Source organism: Anopheles arabiensis, chromosome 2 (assembly GCF_016920715.1).
Source record: "Anopheles arabiensis isolate DONGOLA chromosome 2, AaraD3, whole genome shotgun sequence".
NCBI lineage: Eukaryota > Metazoa > Arthropoda > Insecta > Diptera > Culicidae > Anopheles > Anopheles arabiensis.
The window spans coordinates 45,387,918-45,415,164 of NC_053517.1; the positions used below are offsets into that span (position 1 = coordinate 45,387,918).

Sequence of the window (27,247 nt, forward strand, 5' to 3'; positions counted from 1 at the left end):
TCCTACAAGCAGAAGGTTCTCACTCACACAACTATAACGGTTGATGGAGTGGGGAGGGAAAAACATCGAAACAGCCATAATGTGAATGTGTGTGTGTGTTTGTGCATGTTATTTCGCAACTATACACACGCTATAGCCGGCGTTTAAGTGTGTTGGTAGAGTTTGTGCGAAAGGGTTTCGCTATGTTTTGCTTTTTCCCGGTAGATTAGAGATTAGTGCGAGCGGGCGGATGAGGAGATAAGCTGCCGCCGGATAGATGCTGGTTGACCAATGTTAATTTTTTAGGGTTTGTTTCAGTATTTGTGAGAACATTTTGGCATTTCGGCAGGATGTCCGACGACTGCGAGTCGACCACTTTAATAAAACTGCAAAAAAATATGCTAAACAGTGGAGGGGATGAATTGCTAATGCATTTATAGTAAGTTTATTTGGTAACAGAATAGTTTATAACAATTTGAAATCCAGCGAAATAGAAGATGGAATAGAAGATAAAAACGAAAAAAGAAAATCATTTCGACATGATGTAAGAACCGATCATATTGTTTTCATGCAGACATCTGCTTCTTTTCACACTACTTTATGCAGTTGCTCCCGAAAGGGCAAACAGAACCAGGGAGCGTGTCGTCTCGTGCTGGTTTTTGGTTGGCTTGGTCTGTTCAGCTTCCAAGAAGCGTACGTAACGGCGACAGTGACCTACATAAGGTGGGCCATGTATTTGGGGGAGTGTTCTTAATGCCATGCTACACGGTGCAAACGCTGTATCACAGTGGGTGGAAATTCTATGCTGAATATTTACGAAATCAAATGATTATGATTCATTTGGTTGAAAATTGTTATGTTAGTTGTGAAAGAGATACATTATTTTTTAGTGTTTTAAAGCTTATGAGCAAATGAAAATTGGGCAATGAATAGTCCATAGTATAGTTGTACATCAATTCGACATAAGTAATCGAAAATGTTTTTTTTTTATAATTCATTTGCAAGATTATTGAAAAAGAGATTTATTTTTAATGTTACCTAAAACCTAAAAAATTATAAGGCTGAAACCAACGTAATTAATCTATGAGGGGGGGAGGGGGGTGTCGTTCAAAGTTATGAAATGTTACATCGGGAAGAGAGGGAGCTAAACATTTTTTACGAAATTAAAAAAAATCAGAGATAAATATTATTCTTGTTATTGACGCGTTACGACATACAATACGCGTTCTTCTTCTTCTTTTGGCTCAACAACCGGTGTCAGTCAAGGCCTGCCTGTACCCACTTGTGGGGTTTTCGTTCAGTGACTTATGGAATTGTAGCGCCGGATAAGTAAGACTTATGGAATATCCCCCCATAGCAGGATAGTCAAGTCCTACGTATGGCGGCACATCCATTTGGGGCTTGAACCCATGACGGGCATGTTGTTAATTCGTACGATTTGACGACTGTACCACCAGACTAGTCCTATACATCACACACAACCTATCCATTAGAGTTGGGCAAAACGCACAAAAAAGCGGAACTGGGTCCGGACGATTCCAACAAATTTCGGACCCAGTTCCGAATGGTAGGTTCAATCCGATATACCGGAACCGCCCGGAATCGTCCGGAATTGTCTGGAATCGTCGGAATCGTCGGAATCGTGCGGAGTCGTCGGAATCGTCGGAATCGTGCGGAGTCGTTGGAACCGTCCGGAGTCGTCTGGAAACGCCCGGAATCGCCCGGAATCGCACGGAATCGCCCGGAATCGCCCGGATTCGCCCGGAATCGCCCGGAATTCCATTTCATTTCATTTCATGTTATTTATTCAGTGTATAACCTAATACAAATAGATACAAACTGTAAACAAGATGCTAGCGTCCATATCGAACGATATTGAGGAACTCAGTGCGCGACATTCCTGGCTTAAATGTACGACAGACAGCATTGACATATGCGCAGCGGCCGGAACGTGAACTTGAATCGTCTGGAATCGTCGGAACAGTCGGAATCGACCGGAATCGGCTCTACTATTCACCACTATCGATTGACTACGATTCCGCACGATTCCGGACGATTCCGGTCGATTCCGGGCAATTCCAGCCAATTCTGGTCAAATCCGAATGTTCCGACAATTCCGGACGATTACGACGATTCCGCACGATTCCAGACGATTTCAGACGATTCCGGACGATTCCGGACGATTCCGACGATTCCGACGATCCCGGACGATTCCGACGATTCCGGACGATTCCGGTGGAACTAGCGATTCCTTCTCTCTGGAATCGGAATCGGAATCATACTTGCCGGAACCGGAGCGGAACCGTGGGTGCGATCCGCAGAACCCATCTCTACTATCCATGCTTTTTTTTATAAACTAGTTAATTTACCCCGGGTACAGGGTTTCGCAATCGAGTTTATGAAGGCATTTTTGCAAAAACCATGGCGTATGATATTTGATTTTGAGGGTAGAGCATTTAATCATACTGTTTCACTGTTCGTGATTTTTAGGCCAAGTGTTCAACAAAAGGTATTATCGTTATCTCAGTTTCTATAAAAAAAATATATTATGATGAGTAAATCGTACGTGTTAACAACTGTACCTCAGGATCGCGCACTAAGCTGCTGAAAAATCCTTGATCACAAAAGTCTTGTTCGTAAAATCCTTGGTCACAAAAATATGCTCGAAAATTCATTGGTTACAAAATTCTTGCTCGCCACGTGCTTGGTAGCAAAATTCTGGTTCGCAAAAGTCTTATTCGAAATATTATTGGTGGCAAGAGTCTTGGTTGCAAAAACATTGTTTCAAAAGTCATTGGTAGCTTAATTCTTAGTAGCTATATTCTTAGACGCAAAAGTCGTGGTCGCAAAAGTTTTGGTAGCAAAATTCTTGGTCGCAATGCTCTTGGTCATACAAATTCCTTGGACGGAAAATTCTTGGTCGCTAACAAATAAGCTCGCCAACTCCTTGGTCCTTGGCATATTATTGATGGGTGTAGCCTAATAAACCACAATATACATAATATTAACATCAACAGGACATAAGGTACACGTGAACACATGCTGTATTTTCTTACAGTAATTTGTTAAAATTTAATTTATTTTCTTCCAAATTGTTGTGGATCAAAACTTACATACTTTATTATTCAGTTTCTTTACAATATGTTCCACATAGAGTGAATCTAAATGATGTTTTGATCTTCAAAGGCATTTTTGCAGATAAATGATTAGTATGACGCATTGATATACATGTTAATTTTGCTTATTTACCTTACAGTTATCAATGTGACTGTATGCTATTGTATGGCAAAATAAATCACAAAACAAATTGCACCTTCTGCCTTACTTTGTGACAAGAGAAACTAGTTCATCCATTTTGTGTGTTGGCTTTGCCAATGACTATGTAGTAGAGTACGTTATAATTATAGTATGAAGTGACTATCAAAATAAATGAAAAAATAAAATATAATAACATACATGGATACGTTTAGAATTATTCCTCTGGATTGAGGAAATGAAAATAAAAAATCATCCGTTTAATGGTGTATTTGAACCATTGGAGTTTTCACCTATTGGTAATGTAGGTTCTTCGCACTGTTCCGATGGAACATGTGCAACCTGTTCTTCCTGCTCCTGTTGCTGTGGTTGCTGTTCTGATGAAGGCTGCTCGCATTGCGATTCCTGCTCAATTGTTTCACAGTTTGTAGGTTGAGTTTGTATCTCCTTCTCTTCCTTGCTTTGCAGATGCTGTTCCGGCAAATTACTTACAACAGGTTCAGTAGTAGAAGATTCCGAAACTTTCTTTGCCCTTTGCCTTGTTACACGTCCTGTAAGTTTATAGCCGTTAGCAACAATGTTACCGCTACATTTTCATTTACTTTCTTACCTTCTCCGCTACCAATAATCACACTCGTATCCAAAACTTCCACCTCCTTTTGAAGCTGGATTTGTTTGCGAAGCTCGCGACACTTTTCATCCGTTGGCTCACCCTGAAGACCGTGCTCCTGGAGGAAGCGTAATATTGCCTCCGCACGATCCTGGTTGGTTTCACAGCCTTGCCAAAGCTTTTGGTAGCGCATGTGCCGAAATCCTGCCATTTTTAAATATTCCTTCATCCTGTGCACGGATCGTATACTTCCCTGGTTGGATGCTGCTTCCGGCTCTCGGTGATGGGTTTCTAAGAAAACATATGTGAAAAATTAATGCTATTTGTCTCTGTAGTGTCTGCAGTGTCTGCAGTGTCTGTCGAATTACTTGTAAATGCGATAGTTGGACGATTTTGAATACGAAGAATTCGTTTTCTTGGGCACGTGTTCCGATTGACGGTACTTCTTGCTGCAAGCACCAACAGTTGATGCGGATTTCACGCTCCTATCAGGCCACGGTTCTTCGTCCGACGAGCTACTGCTGCTAGCATGAAGAATATGTAACGGAACTAAAACAGAGATAATGTTTGGAATATTTGTAATGCCCCAGCGAAATATTATTGTCAAATGCAGTACCATTAACGTTTCCAAAGTAAATATCATTCGGAATATCCTGCGAACGGTCGTAAAACCGGTCACGCTTTGGATGTTTCTTCAGCACCAATTGCTGCAACTGCTGCTGCTGATAGGCGGGAAGTTTCAAGCGTGCTATTTCTTCCGCCTTTTTTGCCTTCCGTCGGACCCACTCTTCTTCCTCGTTGTCACTCGACTCGACCCCATCATCGTCTCGATCGGTGCTGACTTTTGCTCGCGAATGATGCTTTCCGCCCTTTTGCTTTTGATGCTGCCAGTGTAGTTTAGTGCTGACGGTGTATACGCGATCGGATGCGCCGAAATAGATATCGTTCGGCACATCTTCACTCGACGAGTTTGAACAGGAACCGAAGGGACTGTGAAACAGTGAATAAATAAATTGAAAAATATTGCATAGCGTAACATGTACTTATCATTTACTTACTCATCGCTCGTTTTGCGGTACTCTTTGTACCTTTTCGATTTCTTTTCCTCGTCATTTAATCTATCTTTTTCCGCAATTGCAATTCGATTACGTTTCCGCATTTGGCACTTTTGTGACGTATGCTGTTTGATTGATCGTCCTTTAGAATTTTCCCCATCTGAAAGAAAAGAGAAAGAGAAACAGTGTCCATAATATCGGACGTTTTCGTGCTTGCGGTTGTTGCATTAGCGTTACAAGATGTATCCTTTCCATCATTACCGTCAATTCCATTGTGTGGATCGTACTCATCGTTTGAATCAATGATAGGAGCATCTAGGGCAACGATTTTACCCATCTGACCAACAGCCAAACCCTCCATCACTTCGCCATTCGGAACATCTTCCGTCTCGTCTATAAACAATCCAGCTGGAAGTACCATTTCGTCTGCTTCCGATTCCTCCTCCCGACCAATATCTTCCACCGAGCTAGTAACGATGGGATCCGTGTCCACTTCTGTTTCGTCCAATGCTGCCGGCGATGTTACGAGTTCTTCCGGATCGGTTTCCTCCGCTGCTAAGGTGTGTGCCTGTACTAGTACGACATTCTTGAACAGCGATGAAACATTAGGTGAATTTTCGGTGTCTTCATCCGATATCACAGAGTCGCTACTGTTTTCATCCACGTCGTGGTGGGATTCAACCAGTTCTTCATCGTCTGCGGTAGGTGTGGATTGCGTTTCAATTGTCGGCTGTTCTTGTTGTTGTGTGGGCCCATCTTTGGATGCACATTGCAGTTTTTCGTTGTTTGCTTCCTCAACCTTCATTACGCTATCGTCATCATTTTCAGTACAATTTTTTGATATTGTTTCATTATCGAACGTGTCGCTGCTTTCAGAAGGTTTGGAAGGACGATTCCCATCGGTTGCCTTCGTTGGTCGTCTATCATTAGACACATCCATGACAGGATTGTGAAGGCCGGAAGTGGAGTCCGATGTAAATGAAGATGGTTCTGTTACACTGGACTCCATCATAATTGGTGCATCGATGCGACTACCACCAGCGGGTAATGACACGCCATTGCATGCAGTTGTTTCGGCAACAGAATACAAAGCTTGTGTGGATGGCTGAACATCTGCTGACAAATCCGTGCTTGGCCCATTACTGGCAGACGGTGATGAGTGAGTTTGCTGTGCTGGTGGGTTGTTGTCCAGGGGATACGGAGTTTCGCTAGCTGAAATTGGTCCCGAATCAAGGACACATATTGCCGTTGGGTGTGTAGTTTCGATGACCGGCACCGCTGTGACTAAATTAGGCACAGGTCCCACTTCACTAGGATGCTCATACGAATATGCTTCGACAGCCATCACGGCCGCTGGCATTAGTTGCGCATAGACAGGCTGTTCGACGTTTGCAGGTTCCTGATTAGGCTGGCAAGGTGTGGATAACGCCGGTCCGTAGTCTTCCATTGGTAAGGTTTGGAGGGAAACTGTAGGAAGAAAAAATTACAAAACAAACAAAACTTATGTATTACATTACTGACTCCATTGCCGACTCCGTACGCTAGAAGTGATTCGTACATCTACTAAATAAATTTAAAACGGTGTCGTTAGGATGGGTTTTACTGATTTAAACTAATAATTACATTTTAATAACACCCGATTCTAGTTTGTTATTTGTTGATTGTTTATCTTCAAGGTCAGCAATCTGGCGGGTTGGTTCACCGAAAGCGTTTTGACAGATTTGCATTGAACGATCATAAAGACCTTTCATGGCGGTCGCCAAGATAATGTTTTCACGATGATGAAATATTTCGCATGAAATGTTTCGTATTAACAGTGCTTGACGTAACATTATTAATACTTTTTTAAAGCAAATAAGTACATTAATCCGATAGACGAGATTGTATGGTATCGCTTATCAGCGTTGTAACAAGCTGGGCTTCTACGGTAGACCTCTCGAAGGATTGTCCCTCAGTCAGTGGCGGATTTAGAGTGTGGGGGGCCCAAAGCGCTTATGAGTCCCCATAGCATAGTCCATAAAATTTGTATTGAGACGTGGAAGGATTTGGAAGAATAAAACAATGATTAGTTGGATTCTTCTTCTTCTTCTTGTGGCACAACAACCGCTGCCGGTCAAGGCCTGCCTGTACCCACTAGTGAAGTGAGCTTGGCTTTCAGTGACTCATTGTTACCATAGCAGGATAGTCAGTCCTACGTATGGGGGCACGGTCTATTCGGGACATGAACCCATGACGGGCATGTTGTTAAGTCGTACGAGTTGACGACTGTACCACCAGACCGGCACAAAATTAGTTGGATTACGATAATTACGAGAAATTCATAATCGCTTGCGTAACACGCGTATTTAATGTTTATGCATGTAGCGTATATCAATAGGAAAAGTAAACACTTTGCAACAAATACAACAACAACAATAAGATTTCAAGATAAGTGAATAATTTAGCAAATAAAATGTTTGCTAAAACGATGCAATTTGTACCGTCTCGAAAAATAGCTTTCTTAAGAATTTATCAAATAATTAGAGCAAAAAGAGAATGTGTAGCCAGGCACATGATATTTATCGATGATTTACGTGAAAAAATGTATCCATTTTATTCTAAAGTGAAAAATTTAATGTTAAAGTTTGTAAAATGTTTTACGTGAATTATTGAAATATTCCAGCTAAATTATATTTTACTAAATTATTCAACAAAACACTTAAATACTCAACTTTAATCTCTACTCTCACAATTCTATGAAGATGCAAGAACTTAAACCAAAGCTTAAAGTCCACTGTTGTGATCCATTTTGCCCCTATGTTGAAGTATCAATTGCCGTCAAAATAACAGTGTGAAGTGGTTTAACAGTCGTCAACTCATACGACTTAACAACATGCCCGTCAAGGGTTCAAGCCCCAAATGAACCGTGCCGCCATACGTAGGACTTTGACTATCTTGCTATGGGAGGTATTCCATAAGTCACTGAAAGCCAACCCCACAAGAGGTACAGGAAGGTCTTGACCGACAACGGTTCTTGCGCCAACGAAGAAGAAGGAGTACAATCGTAAAACAAAACGCTTTCCTCAGTCATAACCTGACGGAAAACTGTTAGAAAAAAAACGGTCTCCATTAGAGTCAGGTGATGCAAATGTCCTTCGTTCAGTTAAGTATGTCAAATCAGTCGTCTAACATGGATCATAATAGAAAATCAGCATCCTTGACACTTTTTCTCCAATACTCAAGACACATAATTGGCCCAATAATATGGACCAGCGCTTCAAACCAAACTGGAATCATATGAACTAATTCAAATCGAATAACGTTTGACCGAGTTTTTCAAGAATATTAACTATCCAACACGCATAAAAATATTTAAGAAAAATCATGTCTTCTTGGTCGAAATTTCGTTCGATTTTCCGTGTCATTTTCCTGTCTACTTGCCGTTCGAACGCCGTGGTCAGGTTGAATATCTTTGTTAAGGAAACTAACCGATGAGGAAACTACATATGTGTTGCTAAGAAAAACGATCCGTCTGTATAAAAATTCATTCCACCCGTTCTTTCAAAAGAAGCTTTTTTTTTTCAGAAAATGGCTGTCAATTCATATACATCTGGTCTCGATACGCTTTTTTAAGGCTAAAAACGCTAAACAGTTGATTGACACTTTAAAAATGTAAAAGCATGCGTGAGCAGTGAGTTCAGATAGTGTTTAAATGATGTATTAATTGATTATTTTATTAGATAGCAGGATTGAATGAATAAGATAGTAGTTTTGTTAGTCATTAATGATTTGAAATAAAATAAATGAAATAAAAAATAAAAAATAAAAAAAAGTAAATAAAAGTTCATAAGTATTGCAATTTTAATAACGTTGAAATACCTTTTTTTATAACACTCAAAACGCAGAACTCAATTGGAACTTAAATGATTTAAAGAACATTAGCGTAATTTTGTAAAGGAATTAGAAATTATTTTGAAAAACTTTGAGGCATCTTAGTTAATGTTGCATCACAAGCAATATAACATCTCCTCCACATGTAGCAAATCGTTTATCAGGAAGGCGCAAACATAGTATGGTAGGTAAGCTGCTCTCTACGAACTTTTTTTCTCTTATGAACATTGGTGCATTTTAACGGACTAAGCTCCACTCGCGTTAATTCGCCACTGGGGGACAGTTCAACTTAAACTAATGGTTTTCACGGGAAGCCACTTTCAATTCGTTTAAATTGAACAGTAGTTCAATTAGTGCATTCGGTTTGTATATACGTCTTTGACTCGTACAAGGTCAGACGAGTTCAATTCCCATCCAAACTGGCCCCTGTAGCAAGGAAATTTCATGCTGTTCCATATCTCCGTAAGCTTGCGAAGTCTCTAGAAAGCATGACTGCATAGGTCGCTACACTAAAGTTGAAGAATGGATGTAATTAATGAATGTAACCAAAATCATTAAAAATTGTCATCAATATTTTAACGTTGCAATTTAATTTAACACAACTTTCATTGATTATACTTCAGTGTTTGACATATTTGTTTAGATTAAAATATCATACTCTTAGTACGCCATAACACTGTTTTATGATCTATTAAAAGCTTGATTTAGTTGTCTTCTACTTCCCATTCCCATTCAAAAACAGTTGTTTACGAGTCAAAAACAAACAATTTCTTTTCGTCCTTACGCAATGATTTTAACACACATGAGGCATTATGAAATTAGAATAATGATGTTTCACAAAAATCATTTTTGTCCATAATATATTTGGTACAATACAGGTGCAGAATTGAAAATAAAGTATAGTCATAAAACCCAAAAAATATCATTAGGTGAGATTTTATTGTAAAATGTTTTCAGAGGTTGGTTTATTTAAAGCTTCTGTGTATTCGAAAGGAAATTGCTGTTTCCTGCTCCATTAATACCAACCAGATTGGATGAAGAAATGGATCATTGGTAGGCTGAAGGAATCCGGTCTGATGTCATCGTGGCTGAAAATCGAGCAACTCATCAAAACAGTAGAATGAACGATGGTTAGCAATTCTACGCACGGGTTCACTTGCTCAGTCACGCTTTTGTCGTTGCTTTCTGGTTAGCTAGTGGATGGGTTTAAAACTACCATTTCCTCTTGGAAGTAGTGCTCCGAATTTAATCGTTTCTTCGATTTTAAACATACTGCCGGGACGGACCTAGTATACCGGATAGGAAAGAAATGTTGACCAAAGAAGGAAGTGACAAAATGGATGCCCACATAATAAACGCTACGCATCTGTACTCTCGAAGAATACGAAAGTAGGAACTAAAAATGTGACCAAATTTTATATATTGAAAATAAAAAATCTTAATAAAGTACTAAATAAATAAAGTGAAATATTTATAACAAAACTAGCTATATACAAAATTGAAATAAAGTTTTTATGTTATAATTTACCTTTTATTTAGATTTTTTCTTTAAAGATAAATTTACCAAAAGCTTACAAAACACTCTGTTTTAAAGTCAAGGCCAAAACAAAAACATTTGTGAAAGTTTCAAAACATTTCATTTCTAGTCTTATTTGTCACACCTGTTACAATTACAATTTTGATGTATCCTATAGTTCTAAATGTATTTTAAAATAAGCAATGAATTAAAAAAATATACCTTAAAACGATAGGAAAATATCAATCTCCGAAGTTCTAACCGGAACCCGGTAAAGTAAACCAATTGAAGCCATATTTGCCGAAAAAATATTGTTACCCATAAAAATCCTGCCAATTACCGTTGTTTTCCAGGAGAACCTTACACTGAAAATGAAACCATTGTGCGGGTTGTATCAACGGGTAATTTATAGACTCGATAATAGTCGATAATAGGATCAAATATTCAAACGTATCAAAAATAAAGCTAAGTAAAATGACCAGGCCTTTTCTACTGATTAAAACGCTATGCACATGATAGAGTTCTGTATACTAGAGTTTATACGGTACGCAAAGCACATCTCCTCCTGGAACTTAAACTTCATACATTGAAAAGGCATACTGCTCGGTTAGATGTTTTTTGTGCTGTTAGGAGGGAAAAAAACTAATTTAAGTCGATCGCCACTTGATTATGTCGCATCGGTAACACACGCGGTCCCACGCTGACCATTGGCTCGTTTAGCTCATGTGGCGTTAATGTTTTTCTTGTTTTGTTGTAATCCACCGCTGCTGTTGTTTCGATATTTATTACACTTGAAGTGATGCCGGTTTCCCGTTCGGTAGAGTCGATATCAGCACGACCACGCCCATGTCGTGACAAAAGGGGGGTTGAATGTTTTTTTCTTCACCTCACTGTTGTTTTGATCCGTTTGTTTTCCGTGCGACATTTTCAAAAGAGATGTCCATGTGCATGCGTGCTGTTGGTAAAACAGGAGGATATTTCTTATTTTAGTAAAAAATGCAAATTTATCAATTTATCCAAAATTATTTAAAATTAAAAAAAAACACAACAGTCCAAACATAATAAACAGTAGGACCTTCAATTAAATATATTTAAATAAATCTAAATAATACTTCCTAATTGGTAACACATTCTGTAATGATAATATTTTTCGAACTGTTCTGTTGCATGCTGTATTTAATGAATTTAACCACTCATAAACCTTGAATATTTTATTTTTATTTTTTTAAGTTTATCTCACTTTTTTTTCGAGAAACTGTTAGCGCTTGTTTAAGCCATAAAAATAACAAAGGATAAATTGTTTGCTAGGGTGTGACAGTGAGTTATTTTGATTTTTGTTTATTCTGCAAAAAAATATGAATGAAAAGAATGGACAGAATTCAGACCGTAAAGTAGTGAATGAACCATTTTCACCCGGATCTTCTCATCTGTCTTTCAATCGTGACTGGTTCGACCGATTGATCGATCGATCAAGAGACGATATTTTTTCCATTCCGTCACGACCAAAATTTTGAAACCTTCGAACTGTCTGCACTAGCAGCATTTCAGCCTGCGACTGTAAACAAACACTTGCGTCCTTATCAAAAGGCGTCAGGTAAAACAATATCCTGCAAAATACAAAATAGCTCAATTCTACCTCTATGTCTATTAATAATTACACTAAGTTCCTCAAATTGATCCACAATGGGAGGAGTAAGGTTGAACTATTACTGTGGCCCCTGTGGATGCTGCCGAGGTTACTAACCAAAACGGAATGGTTGTTATGTGCAATCTTGCTGAGCTGCTCGCTCCTCTACGCACCGAGATCGGATTGGACTAGTGGTTGTCTCTGTTGTCCATTGCAAACAATCGCAGCGAGCTACTGATTGGATGGTTGATCGTGGGAGCCTCAAGTCCGGTATGGCTCGCGCTCGTGTATAGTGTTCGTGTGGTTCTGCTTGTGTCGAGCCGTTTTAACCTTTTTATCCACAGCTTTGGTGCGGTGTACCATTTAAAATCTACAATCAAATTTATATTGACGTATGAATTGTAAATTTATTGTAATAATACATGTTTGTTTGACAAATAGAATTAGAAAATTATACACTACTAACCGGAACTGATAACTAGTTCTATACTGTGGAATTATCTAGATAAACTCAAATTAGCATTGATTTCCAAACTGTGAGTATTCGCAAATACATTTCAAACATACTACAAACTCATATCACAATGAGATCGTTTCACAACAAACTCTACGCTGTAATGCGGTGTACATGCAGATCGCAGACACAACGGATAACCGGTTTCGATCGGGCCGTCCTCGGCAGTGGCGGATGCTTGATCTCCAGCACCGGCGGGCGATCGAGCTTCACGCGGACGCGACACTCAACGGCCGGTTCAGTATGTTCGCTGTTCGTTTGGAATAAAGTCAGACTGCTTGAGGTTTGCCGGTTGCATGCAGTACGATCGTACCGCCGTTGCTAGATCGTCGCGATCGTATTGTTTTGAGTACCAGTGAATGTTTCTTTCAATACAGTTCCATTTACTAATGTGTTTTGCAAAATTGTTGCAATCGTGTAGTGCGCGTGAATGTTTTACTACCTGTGGTTGTGAAAGAATTGTACGTATGAATATATAGGGAAAGGTGATGATTTTGTTTTGAAACAATAGTGTGCAATTTGCTGTGACGATTACCTTAAAGTAAATCTACTCAAATGGTAAAACATTCAATAAGTTGTATTATGTACAAACATGAAACATCTACCGTCATTTCGTTCCAGCGCGCTCAAAGCGAGCAACACAAAAAGAAGCGAAACAAGTGTTGAATCGCTTACCAGCTCAAATGTTGACCAAAGTGATTAGCGTTAAATTAGCGAGTGAAATCAGAGCAATGTGAGGTGAATGGATAAGCGCGAAATGCGTTTATTTTTTCACTTCCGCACTTCGGGCCTTCTGCAAGGATTGTGAAGTGAACGTTTGAAGTATGTGTATGTATGTATGTATGTATGTGTGTGTGTGTGTGAGTGTTCTGATACGCGATCGTAGAAGAAGACGCAGTCTGAAACGTTTTCGAACTACGATCGTACGTAGCACTCAATGTGATAAAAGTAACAGCACAGGATATTTAGAGTTGAGTGATGTTGTGAATCTAAAAGTTTATAAAAAAAGGAAATTGTAATATTGAAACAAGCCAAGTAAAAAGTGTAAAAATAGTGATTTTTGTTTTATGATATATTGTATAAATTTACAGTGAATTTACTGCTATGATTTTAATTATAATATTATAATAATGTAACAATTTTATAATGAAAACTAAAGTGAAGTTCTTATTTTGGTCAACCCATGTGAATAATTTGCGTACATTTTTTTGTTCTCACTATGAAAAATTTAAATCTCGTACAAAAGACTTCAACGATTGGCATACAAATAGTAAGCGACGAACCTAGACCAACTTATACCAACCTGAAGACCGCAATGAAACATATTACACTCAACCATATGTCGTCTAGACAAGCTCCTCAGTTTCTGCATGAGTGTGAGTGCGCGTATGTGTTTGTTTGTATGATAATTAATTTGAGTCTTTTTTCGTCACCCGATTGGATTTGGAGCAATTCCTTGATGAAGTTGATAAAACACACTCCAATTAGAGTGTTGTTTGCACGCTGGTGATGAAAAGCCTAGCAGACTTGTGAAGAACCATTGACTGTTGACATCATTTTCATCAAAATAATCCCGGACATAGGATGAGTGCGTTCTGTTGTTGCTGGTTTCGATAAATGTATTATAGAGTGCCCTTCATTCGTTGCCCTTTATCAAGTGTTGCGTGTAGTTTTATTCAATTCCGTCTTGCTAATCAATTATTATTCTAGACGCTACACGGTAAATAAATACATCTTCTCACAGTCATATTGTACCCGTGCCAGTAGTGAACAGTAGTTTGTCTTGCTGCTGATTTCATACGCTACGGATGCACATTTTCACCTCTCCCGTCTGTGATGAAATTCTTCTGATAGCACACAACACATACGACACACGCGTGGTGTTTGCCGAAAAAGGGTTAGAGAAAACGCGTAAAGCTGCTAACGCAACATGGAACACTCGTTGCATTGTTACTATCAGTGAAAGGGCGGCGGTGATGGTGCTGCTTGCGCTGGTACTGCAACTGAAGCTTCCCGTCGACTCGAAACACCGTACACTGGTTCCTATCAGCCATCATCGGTATTAGCATCAAGATAGGGACAAGCATCGAGCACTACCCGGTTTTGCTAGTCGTACACTGTGTGATGAGGCGCTGGAAAAGTGCATACAAAAGCGCTGCACTAGGGAACGGGAATTCGATTGGTTGCGATTCGATAAGCTTCCTGCTGTGACCCGATTATCAGCTACAAGACCCATCCGGGAAGGGTGCTGTACGATGAATCTTGTGTTCCTCCACTTGGTCACTAGCTAGGTAATATTGAACCAGTCAGCACAACGAGATATTTATGAAAAATGTGTATAAATTAGCCTTCAAAATACACAATAAATTGTAAGTAAGTAAGTTACTCAAAAACTTTCCTCGCAAGTGACGAGGCGAATAATAATTTAACAAATAATAAATTTTTACACAAGGCAAGTCAAACAGATCACGAATTTCGCTACAGACAACACATCTCTCCTGTGTATTGTGCATCAGTACTTTACTAATAACAAAATAAGCCATGTTTACTTCACCTTCCCTCGGTACCCACAAATGTCGGTCTTTTCATAACCACCCGGAGAAAAAAAAGGTTTAAATACAACCCAGTAGTAACGATCACCTAGCGGGGGCGCTCCGATCGATCGAACCATTTCGAAACGCAACAAGCAAATCGAATCTTTCAACTACAAGCTCTTTGACCCTTGGCGATCGATCGGTGGGTCCGGTCGGAAGCAGTAACGAAACGGGAGCAACAATCGGCAAACAAACGAAAAATAAAATCTTTCAAAAAGCCCGATTGTACTTTGCTGGCGACAAGTATCAAGATCGATACAAGAAAGCGGCACGGCAAAAAAAAAAGTAACAAGAAAATCGAACCTAATCGAAAAGAATCCAGCAGCTTAGCCGCATCGGGAGAATCGGCGAACCCCATTCCCATAAGGCACGTTCGATCCTGTAGGCCAGGATGTGAACAAACGCGCTCACAGAACATTGCATTTGGCTGCTTCACGATATCGTCCGGGCGCATCACCCTCAAGCTGCCTTCCACCATTCAAGCCCTCAATATCGATCGTTGTCGGAGAACAATGTCTTGTTCAAGATTTCTATATTGTCAACATAATATTTGAAAATTGTGTCTCATTTCTTTCACTTTTCCCTTCTCCATCCTTGCGATCTGGAAGCCATTGGGCGTCTGGGACATTATGATCAGCGAGGAAAGGATGGTAGGCGAAACAATCGGGAGAGTGTTATCGCTCGTCCGGGACATGGTTTGATATTTTACTATTTTATTCCAACCCAAAAGGCACTCGTATCGGTCGGCAACATCGCTGCTGTTGACGGTCGCCGCTTTGGAATGTCGCCAACATTTTGGGCGCCCGGTGGACCGATCGTTGGCTGGGTGGGTTCGGATGGTATGGCACAGTTCTGCGTTGGTGACTCTGTATGAGTGTGTGTAGTTTTATTTTTATTGCGCTTGTCTTAATTTCCTCCCCATTCCGGGTCCCTGTTCATGGTTGTGCAGATTAAACGAGAGAAGCACAGAAGCTGACTCCCCTTCCTACTGCAACAGACCGGTAGATGATGTGCAATTGCAGTTTGTTTTATTTTCCCGTGTATTTTTTTTGCCCATTCGATCGGCGAAACACACGAATCTTTCTGGTGCTGTGAAAATCGAAGAGAGCAAGAAAAGGAACAAGCTGCATGTTTGGAAAGGTAAAATTTATTTTATTGAAATGGGAGACCGGGAATGATTTCTTTTGTTCTGCACAATCGGTAATATTTCAAGTGCGAGCAAGGAAAAATCAAACAAAACGCAAACCCCATTCTGGCCGTCTGGCGTTTGGGTGGTATTGCCGGGAGGATATGCAATGCAATGGTTTTTCTTTGAACGGTGTCGTCTTTCTATTTTGTGTGTGTGTGTGTGTATCATTTGCTGAGCGCTTGCTAACTGTTTGTTTCCTTGAGTAGCATCGCTTGTGGGATCCACTGAATAGGGTCACTTCGTAGTCTGGCTCAGTGTTTTATTTCTCAGAAGCTTCTGTTTTGAATATTACCCGAGCCTGCGCTTGAAGACATACAATGATAGCTGCAAGCACTAAAAGTTAAGGTGGATTGGTGTGCTTTACCGAACATGATACGGGCTGCGATATGATAAGCATTGGGCAGGTCATGCTGATTTTGAGCGGGTAATTTCAAACCATTTAAAATATTAAAGCATTCATTGCTTTGATTGGTCTGTTAAAGATCTTTGTATGTTGCATTACATTTCTGATATGACTTCCACCAACGCCTTTTAATGATGAGCTCTGCGTTTGTTAGTTGCATGAAATGAAATCATGAAGATGACGTTTATTAATGTTTGCGTTCATGCATCTCGTTTAAAAACATTTAATAAAAAAAATTAGATACAATTTTTTAAATTGAAATAAAAAATCATGTCAATGATGGGTGGGGCTTTAAATAAAATAAAATAAAATATATTTTTATTATGAGTATTAAGTAGTATTTTCCACATGTCTTTAAGATATTTTTAAATATCTTAATATCATTTAATATCATAATTGTTTTGTTAATTTAATTTGACATGCAAACTAAAAAAAATGGTTAAATAAATAAAATTTCAAATCTGTATTAAAAATAACCGTAGATTCTGTAGATTTAGTAAATAATTTGACATCGATTGGACCTAAATATAATGTAAACATAATAAACATACTGCGTTACATGGAGTATTGGTATGTTTGCCAGCATTCGAATCTGAATATCGCCTCATCTCGAGCCAATCATCCCTAACGAGTGTAGCTTCGTATCACCACCATATCAGTTGTGTTACAGCAACAGAAACAAATTCCAAATATCTACCTGTATGCATGGTTTTGCTAAGGATGCAACAAGCATAATCATTTTTCTATTCCATGCATTCTTACACTTACTAACATTTAATTTAGGGACTGGGATCGTGAGGCAAGTAATAAACCAAACAGCCACGACACGACCTATCTCTTCGCTTTGAGTCAATGCACAGCAGAATGATAACGAAATTGTACCTACTGTCGTGGAGTAACTCGAGCACGAAAAGCAATGGCAGTCCTTAACAGCTTCGAATCGAAGACACTGTTTTCTGTCGAAATGACACCGATATGCTGTGCGCTGTGCAGTATGCAACTTAGAAGTTGAGGCCTAGGCAAGCGGCCCGTTTGCCCGTGGAGTGTTTATGGTGGGAACCCACTAACTCGTGGGTGAGAAGTTTTATGACGACCACCGGTGTTTGCGGTAGGACGATAAAATGGGCAGCAGGCATGATTTTTCGCCACGCGGATGTCACGATAAGCGCCACCGTTTGTTTCGTTTCAGGGTCGAACAATCGGTTTGTTTCGTTTGTTTGTGTTTTACTGAGTCCGATTAGTAGCGATCAAATGTTCTTTTTTGGGTTTGCTATAGCATTCTGGTAAAATTAAAATTGTACCATCAATGTACGATTATTGTATAATCTTTAGATTGTAGTATTTATTGGATAGTTTTTTAAATCCATTCGAACAACCACATCTTGCAACAGTATAAGTATGAGAAAATAAAGGCTTTATATAAAGACATGTTAAGCCATTGTGGATCCTACCGAAAATAGTAATTTACTCACTAATGCACCAGTTTATGAAAAAAACTTCCCGACGGGTTATTCCACAAGCGACGTATATGATTCATTGATCACTCTATCGCAAAACTCGTCTCAACTTGTTGATAACGCATTGTGTGACCAGTGCTAAGGATAAATATCCCAAAGCGAGTCTACGTTTTTTCATACCATGTTGCTTAGCAGTTTTGATTATACAAAGATGCCTCTAAACCTTTTAATGTGAAACCCTTTGTCCCACTCAAAGCCCTCTTGCGGCGGTTCGATATCAAAATTAAAATGTAACCTATTTGTCAAGCTCCGTAAGCCCTGAAACAACGACGACCCCAACTAGACAGAACATTCGGTAGTGCGTCAGAGTAGGCTGAGCATGATTGGTTACGGCCGCTGAGAGTAGATACCACCGACGCCTAGGAAGAGAAGGTGGGAAGTTGATTCATCTAAGAAGGAACCCATTTTTTCCTGCTTTACTGCCACTCACCAAAGCAACATGTACTGCCCGCATGTTTTTCTCCTGGATGCGCTTGTTCTGCGCCGTTCGTAACTACAAGCAAAGACTCTGACAATCTGGACCATAGATAGCGCCATTTAGCTTGACTGATTTTTCTCGCTTCCTGCAGTGGGGACGTTGGACCATTCTCGCTCAGTGCTTAGGTAGTGGAAAATACAGTGAACTTTATTTTACATGACGCTTGTTTATTTGCGACACGGGTTTGTTTGTTTGCTTTTTTTTGGTTTACAAATGGTGTTCCGTTTCCGTGTGTTCCTGTTTGTATGGGCAAGGGTAAGGGTTTGCTAGACTGGGTCGATGATTTGCAGAGGTTAGCTATGCTTTTGACTTTTCTTGTAGAGCATGGTTGCGACATGCAACAGTTTAATTACAACCGGATCAGGAAAGGATGAACACTAGATCAATGGTTGTAGAGGACCACTATAAGCCCTAAAAGGTTGAAATTTGTGTCACTTTGAAAATGTTACGTTTGTCTATTTATGTTTGAGAGAATTTCATTTTTAATCAATTTCACTTGTCCGATTTGCAGTTCGAATGTTTTATTTTTCTGCTTTTTGCATCCACTATGCAGCTCATTTGACTCCGTCCAAACCATACTTTGAAACGTAAACGCAGCTCATTACCCTGGACAAATGTACAAGCCGCAAGAGAAGCCGCGAAAAAGACAAAAGACAAGAAAGAAAACAAACAGGGTCGTAAAATGGTTCACTCAAACCGATACCGATCGAACACCAATCGTTCAGTGGAAAAACTTTTCCTTACTTACCAACACAGCCGTGTCTGCTAGTTGGCGAGCCTAATTTTCCCACCCGCATCTCATTTGTAGGTCAGGAAGCTTAGTCGGTTCATCCACCACCGGCCATTGTCCTCTACCACCCGCACTGCACCAAAATCGATCGACTGGTTCATTCCGTCGAACCAACGAGCGAAAGGTTGTCATTTACACGCCCGACCTACTACAGGGGAAGAAAAAAGGGCTCCACCCCCTGAGCGCGAAGGGGTTGGTTAAATTTATCGATCCCATTCCGGGCGAACAGTAGACAACTGACAACCCGCACAACGCATTTGCTGACACTAACAAGATCGTTTCCATGTCGCGCCGATGTCGTTCCGGATGGTGCGCGCAAGGGTTCCCATCCTGGTGCTGGCCAGATTTTTCCTCTCTGCGTTTTTGTTTTTACCGGTACCCGTCCGTACCGTACCGTACGCTATGGCTCCCGCTTTGTTTGTGGCTCGGAAAGCTCGTTTCATTGGCGAGCAGTCGGAGACGCGTCTGGGACATGCTGGGAGACCGTGCCGGATGGTAGCGCCCGGTGGCCAACCGGTAGACTTTTTTCTTTAATGACATCACTTTGTTACGACAACGCCTCTCGCGCGGTGGCCAGGGGTAGGTGTGAAGAGTGAAGATTGCCAATGCTAACACGGACACCCTGCGTGCTGGGTTCGAAAAGGACCAAAGGCGATACTGGGTGCGTTGGATTCAAGACGCCACCAGTACACGCAGTTTCCCGGGCGAAGATGTCATTTATTTTGCGTTACCACCTGGGGAGGAAACCCCCCACCAAGACTCGCGATCGAGGGAGGGATGAAATCGATGGAGCAGGGATTTGCCTCGTGTTGATTGTTAAATGTACCGCTGGGGATATTTCAGCGTGTGGGAAAGGTTTCTCGTCTGGGATGTTTATGTTGTGAAGCGTTTAAGCATTAAAATTAAAATGTACCCTGAAGGCAACCGAGATAAATTGGACTTGCAAGTGGAAAGTGCATTCGTTTCTATTAACATCAAATGTATGATGCATTTTTAACTTGCAGCTTTGAAATAATTTAAAAAATGTCATTCAACAAAAGCATCACATTAATAGCGTGAACTCCCTCGTTTCAGCAAAAGTGTGAAATATACTATGTGATAAGTGATAAGCAAAGCTTCGTTCCTTAAACTCCTATAAACAATGTGTGTGCGTTAGAAGTGCATCGGGTTGTGAGTGCGAATGTGTATGTTCTTTTCCAGTAACAAAGACGAACCATCAGCTTCAAAACGTCGTCGGCAGGGGAAATAACAAAAATCCCAGCAAATATGTTCACCAGGTGAGTAATAAATTAAAAGAACGTTTGACACGTCTGGCTCTTTAAATTATTTTAATATGATCGGCTAGCTCGGCTAAACAAATCAAACACATGTACGCAAGACTCTGTTGCCTAATAGGACGTCAGGCGAGAAACCTGCCTCCGAATTTGCTTCCTCGACTGCGTTAAATATTTATAGCTTCTACGGGCACTTTAGGGGAACATTGTTTTAATTAGTAATCAACAACATCATCGCTGCCAGGGCATTCTGTGCTCGTGTGTTTATCTGTATTACTTTAGCATCGCAAGGAATCCACGCAAATGGAGCCATTTAATTCGCCATACGATCGATACATGATCGTGATGCGTAAAAAATGGCCAACATAAAAAAATAAACAAAACAAAACCAACCCAAATTGTACCAGACCCCTGATGGTACCCCCTGGCCGTACAGAGGGAAGGCAACAGAAGCATGCAAATTAACATTCTCCAAACATAAGCGCCTCGTAAAACATTTCGACGCTTCCCTTCCCCACACAATGTGGTACGCGCACCGGGACAAGAACCTTCCTTAGAATACTACATCTCGGTTCAGTTGCGTTTGTTTCTTATTTTTTCATTTTGGTTTTGTTCTTGTGTGTGTGTATGTGTTTCTGTATGCCGATGCTCTTCTTTTGGGAATGATTCTGCCACCTTCCGCCCGTTCCCGTTCCCCAGCAATTGGACGGTCCTTAAATGAGTCTTACACGCGCCACACGTACACGTTCCGGTATGTCGGCTTCTTGGGCAGTGTGATGGAGAGGGGGTGAAGCTTTGCTGGCCAGTGCGGGGTACGTTGGATCTCTCGTCGCTCGTCACCGGCATTCGTGGGTATTCATTATTGCCGTTTGGCGTGTGGCGTTGATTATAATAGACCGCCCAAGAGCAAGCAAACACAGCTGACCAGAAACAAACAAAACAAAACCTATTCGAAAGGTTCGTACCGAAACGGAGGTTAGGTTGACATGAGGAAGCATGGGTGTGGAAGCGATTCTGGCAATGCCACCTTAAAAAAACGCCGTCACACACGTCTACAAGCGTGTGTACTGAGGGCAAATCACTCAAACAAACTCGGGACCAAACATTTTAGATGACCACCAATTCTGTCTCTCTCACTCTCAGCTAGCCTTTCTTCTTTTTAGCTTTTCAAAAATGCGGTTAGGTAGACGGCAGGATAAGATCTCAAACCACCCGCGAGAGCAACTGCCGAAGCAAACGTTTGATGGGATTAAACCTAGCGGGGCCACCACTTAATGTGTGAACAATGGCTAGGTTAATCAAATTTAAGAGCTCCCTTTTAGACTCCAACCTATAAGAGGCTCGTCGAACCAGCGGAGGAGGTTAATTAATTTTATAGGCTTCTGTACCTGTGTGATCGCCGTGTGTTTTCTGTTTAACTCCCTTTTATTGGAGCTTTTTTGGCTCCACTACGGGACCTGGCAGGGTACCTACAACGGAGGATTAATTCGTCACACAGAATCATCCGGTTCGGGAAGAAGGGATAGGCTGTAAATCGACGGACAAGCTTATTGATTTTGTTGCTCCATTGTACCATTTCGTTGGATCAACTGATGGACATTTTTATGGGGTGTTTTCATCCATTTTTGGGAGGTTTAATGTATTCACAGACGAGATGGAAGACGGCGTAATAAGAGGCAAGGTGAGCATTGATTTTAATGGTTGACACTTGTTGCTACCCAGGTGATCGTTTAACGGTTGTCGTTTTAGAAAAAATATAACAACATGAGGGCTAAACTATTTATCTATCTTTAGTGTCCTAGCAAATTTTGCAGCATTATTCCAGCACTTTAGAGTACTATCAAGAAATATGTTTTTTGAAATTATATTACACTGAAAAAAAGGTACATTATATTGAAATACATGGTTCTTTTATTCCCTCTAGAATTAAACAAAAATCATGGAAAATACCAACACTAAATCAAGACAAACTTCAGTCTTATCACTCGCATAGGCTTATACATATGTTTCGCTTTGAGGCTCTTCTTATAGCAAAAAGGCCCCGATAAACATATGAATAAATGATTGAAACAAAAACAAAACATTGCTTTCGGTTCGTTTTGGCAAACCGTATCCCCCGAAAACCCCCCTTGCCCTACGGCACTCCTTGTGCTGCAAAGTTGTTAATGTACACCAGATACGCTATCTCGATTCCCATTTAATACATTATGTACGACAGGCGGCGCTCTCCTAAGCGCGTGATTTATAGTGGTCCCAGAAATAAAACAACGCAACGAAGCTTGTGACGGGTGCGCTAGAGGCGCCTTTTTTGTAGCCTCCATGGTTGTTCGATTCATGTTTTTTATTTTGTTTTCAAACTGTTTAAAGGCGCCTTTAGACAGCATTTCTGTGACGTTTAAATGGCGCTAGACTTCTTGTCGTGCCGTGTCAGTAATGTCTTTCTCCATTTCCCATACAGACTGCAGACCTTACTGCTCCCGAAAATCGATTGTACGTAATGCGCAATTAGTGTGTGTTACAGTTCTATCAATCAAACCACCGGCCGTCACCAAGAGTCGGATCGGAATTAGTGAAGCAGGGTGTGCAAAAGCTTTTAAGTGATCGCCCGTCCTAAGCGATTGTTGGTGGGCTTTTAAAAGGAGACGCTAAAAATAGACCATCACTGCTGGATGGACGGCCCATAACGAAAGCATCGTGTCATAATGTGAGGCTACATCTAGGACAAGGCATGAAGTTTGATATGTTTCTCTATTGGAGCGCACCGCACCGTTCGGAGAACGGTAGAAGTCATCACAGGTGGCTATATATTTTGACCCAGGGTTGATGCTCGACACTGCTACTAAAATCAATTTATTCAAACGATTGATCAAACGGCCGGCACACTGATTTAGGGAGAAGGCCGCCCGTCTGCCGTTACAGTTCATCGAGCGGTATGCCGCTATGATTCCCATCTCTACGGATCAGGATTGCAGAAGTCATCAAGTTTGACGGTCAATCAAGGTAGCTTGCCTATTGTACGTCTGGCCCGGCAATAGGGGATAAAACGGAGTGTCGATTAAAACGAAACACCTCTATGGTCCATGTTTTGGGGAAGAACATTATGTCCATCGCTGTTCATGTGTTTCGTTAATGCAAGCTGTTCGCTTCAGTTATTCTATGCGAAGACTTTCTCCTCAGCTTCGCACTGTACCCTTGATGATCTCGTTTTCTCCAACACAACAGCACCTTCGGGTCAAGATCCATATATTTTTCTCTTCTGCTCTTACACAAAGGTAGCAAGTGGAATTAACCTCAGCGATCGATAAGTCACACATCGATTCTAATTGCACCACCAAGCTGGGGCGCGAGCTTCCGAACGGCCAGCTCGCGTTGTCTACACTACGGCTTTCCGCGACCGCTCTGCACCGGATTTGGATGAGTGCACCAGGTGTGAAGTGTTCGTGCAAACACACTGATCTTTGCCGAGGAAGCCAGCCGGGTGATTAGCCTCCGAACGGTTTCGGGTACCGGATGGTTGGTAGTGAAGTTTTTTAGGTTTGCTGGTATACATGTGTCGAATGAACTAGTTCCGATGATCTTCACCTTCACTGGGTGCCATCTATTGGCGATCTCCTTGAGGAAGATCATGAACTTGTATCGTAACTAAGTGTATATGTGTGCGATAGCTCGAGGAACAGGTTGGGGGTTTCTAGGAGAGTTCTAAGACGTTCGCAGCAAAGACAATGCAGATAGGTCTGTCTGCGTTCTGTCTTACCGTACGGTGATTAGCATCAGCCACGAAGGACACAGACTGACGCGAGTTGGGTTCTAATTAGTGAGGAAAGTTTGTCTAGCGAAACAATAACAACCAAAATGGTCACAACCAAAGTCGCTCTAGTTGTTGAAGTGATTAAGATGAAACGCGTGGTAGGTAGAACATATTTCGATATTACATGTATTAAACTGAAAAGTGCAAATAAGTTGACAAAATATTTTTATATCCATACAAACATTCAGTTACAGTATCCGATAGTTGTGGTAATTATATTGTGTCATTGCACCCAAAACCATCTTTTGAGTAATATTATGCTATTCTTCTTCAAAATATTTACACAAAATCATTTAGCAATCCAATTATAATCAAATCGCCTTTCACTCTGAATGATCGAGCCATAACAATCGAACCTCTTCATCAGATATAGTGGGCTAGGAAAAAAAAGTCTCCTCTTGCACTATCTCGCTAGCGCCATCTAGACGTCCGCAAGCGCGGTTAGTGACGTTGGTGGCACTATTGTGTACCTTTATTATCCCCATCAACGGTGCTGGCTGCGCGATGTTGGTTTGTGAAGGATTGAAATGTATGCAGTTAACAGTGCGGGGAAAATGATTGGCCATTTTCCAGCTGTCACCGATCACTGCTCGTCGATTGATCAGTGGCCCAAATACTGTGCCACGAATAGTGTGTGGCTAAAGTACGCAGATGGAAGTTTGCGCGGGAAGTTGACTGTTTTGCATATCAAATCGTTTCCATCTTGCATACTGCACCTCTACGAGGCGGTTTGCTGAAGCCTGGTCGGCTGCTGAGCAAAATGTATGTCGATTGTGAGTCAATGAAGTGGGCTGTGAGATGAAGTAGCTCCCGGCAGGAATCCAATCCAAATCATTACTGTCAGTTGTGGGGATCAATTTTACGTTTCTTTGTCTTTGTTTTTTTCTTCTGTACGCCTTACTGCCTAACTGTCGTCTAGGGATTGATTTAAATTGAAATCGATTTAGGTCTTTTTTGTTGTGGCTTTCAAGGGCAATCAATTTCTTCTTTGTTGAATGCTTCGTTCAGCACGGTATTGTGCTTGAATAGTAGCACCAACTGCAACTTTTCCTTACTTCAATGTCTTCAAGCATACCATGAACCAATCCAGACTTCAAACTGCCACTTCCTTCCATGCTGTATCATACATTCTGTTTGGCGAATAGGCGCTAAACAATGTTTGATTGGAACTGAGGGCGATCTGATATTCGGCTTCTTGATGACGTTTACTACACGGTTCTTTGTTAAGTTGGTTTCATTGGTAATTGAGACGGAAGCCAATATTTTCAATATATCTGGGATAAACTGATTGGTTATTCAAAAAATAATAGGATCTATGGTTATGAAAGATTATGTACGAAATTAAATCAAATATCATTTGAATTATATTAAGTAAACACAGTTAAAAAGAAATCTATTCTTTACAATTGTTGAATTTAACCAAACAACATTATGAAAACATTCAAAAAGATATAGCATTTTTCTCTGAAGTCTTGTCCAAACAGTAAAGATTCACCTTGAATGCAGCAGAAGCAAAAGCTAACCGTGTGATGGTACGTACGATACGGCTGCAGTTTGTTTGTTCCGATAACGTTCTTCGCATTTTCTGGTCTGAATTTGTACCATCCACTAACCGGGACGGAAATGTAGCTTAAAGAGTTAATTAAGGAGCGTCCCCGCACGGCGCACCCCATTAGCCAAAAGGAACCTCTTTGCCAGCATACCGGCAGGGGCCAAGATTACCGATCTTCACCCCAAAATCCGTAGCGAGCGCTTTCGGCCGAAACGAAGACTCACTCCTCAGTGGCCATCTTTCATGACGACGACGCCTTCCAGTGAGTCGTTTTGCAAAATCTACCACCGAACCGACACTAGGGTGAACTGTCGCTTGACGGCGATAGAATCATACACAGCGTCAAGCCGCATGGAGCCCTTCCCAGAAGACTCCCAAGCTGTGTGTTAGGCATATGCCAACTGGATCCCACTCGTTTGTTTTGCTGATTACTATCACCGGACGGGACGCCTCGCCCCGCCCATTCCACGTGTCGGGTCGGACGGCCAATGTATTAGAATGCGTACGAACTGAAGAGTTACGGAGTACGTTCGCAGGTACTTTTATCCGAACGTTGTCAGCCTATCATCCGCATCATCTTTGGGCGGGCAAAGAGGCGACCCCGAGTGACCGATCGGATGATGTGAGGCAAGCTACAAGATCTCCTGGCAGTGACACTTTTCGTACAGGGTACAGCGTCTTGGAACGGCTACAGCGACCCTCCACACTTCAGCACACTCGAGCAGAGACACTCGAAAAGAGTGTGCGGTGCTCTGTTTGCACTGGTCATCTGACGCAAGCTGATCCACTTTGGACGATCGACGGCTCCCCGTGTCTGGTTGTACAGTGTCTGGTTCTTCTTCGGCTCGCTGATCGGATCAATCGATTTGTTACTAAACCTTCGCCAACCCCAAACGCCAAACTCATGGTACCTCCCGGATATTCAATACCGTTGGAACTCGCGCTCTTTCCCTGACTTAGCCAGAGTAGCCCTCTTGTCACAACGGCTACGTACCATCCGAATCACTCCAAAACACGGTCCCGTCTTCCTGATCCCGATCAGTTCAGCCTTACATCGGCAGCCGGTTGTGGCCAGTTCCTTTCCTTTCCATACTGTGGTGATACTGTACATCAGTTGTGGGTGGCCAATTATTTGCGTACATCAAAACCAATATTTTTCCGCGATGAGTGTTGTAAGTGCAATCTCCCAGATCGCTACAAGTCGCGCGCGCACCGT

The 27,247-nt window shown here is 41.2% G+C and overlaps 2 protein-coding genes across 4 annotated transcripts in view; one reads left to right on the top strand and one right to left on the bottom strand.

The window, feature by feature from the left end:
• Positions 1–3,022: 3,022 nt before the first annotated feature.
• On the bottom strand, positions 3,023–6,569 carry LOC120898386 (HIRA-interacting protein 3-like). Its single transcript, XM_040304185.1, has 7 exons — positions 6,458–6,569; positions 5,161–6,366; positions 4,903–5,059; positions 4,461–4,834; positions 4,214–4,393; positions 3,845–4,135; positions 3,023–3,785 (listed from the first exon to the last, which is right to left on the bottom strand). Exons 2-7 carry the CDS (start codon positions 6,344–6,346, stop codon positions 3,487–3,489), a joined length of 2,487 nt encoding a protein of 828 aa, XP_040160119.1. The 5' UTR covers positions 6,347–6,366; positions 6,458–6,569; the 3' UTR covers positions 3,023–3,486.
• Positions 6,570–12,682: 6,113 nt separating this feature from the next.
• LOC120896814 overlaps positions 12,683–27,247 on the top strand; it is a 99,747-nt gene continuing 85,182 nt past the window's right edge. Inside the window, exons 1-3 of one of the 3 annotated variants that reach the window (XM_040301268.1) lie at positions 12,683–12,887; positions 14,714–14,799; positions 20,472–20,674. In XM_040301268.1, the coding sequence (XP_040157202.1) occupies positions 20,664–20,674 (11 nt within the window). In that variant the 5' untranslated portion in view covers positions 12,683–12,887; positions 14,714–14,799; positions 20,472–20,663. Of the gene's footprint in view, positions 12,912–14,713; positions 14,800–20,471; positions 20,675–27,247 lie in introns of all 3 variants that reach the window. The other 2 variants (XM_040301269.1, XM_040301267.1) reach the window with 2 other exon arrangements.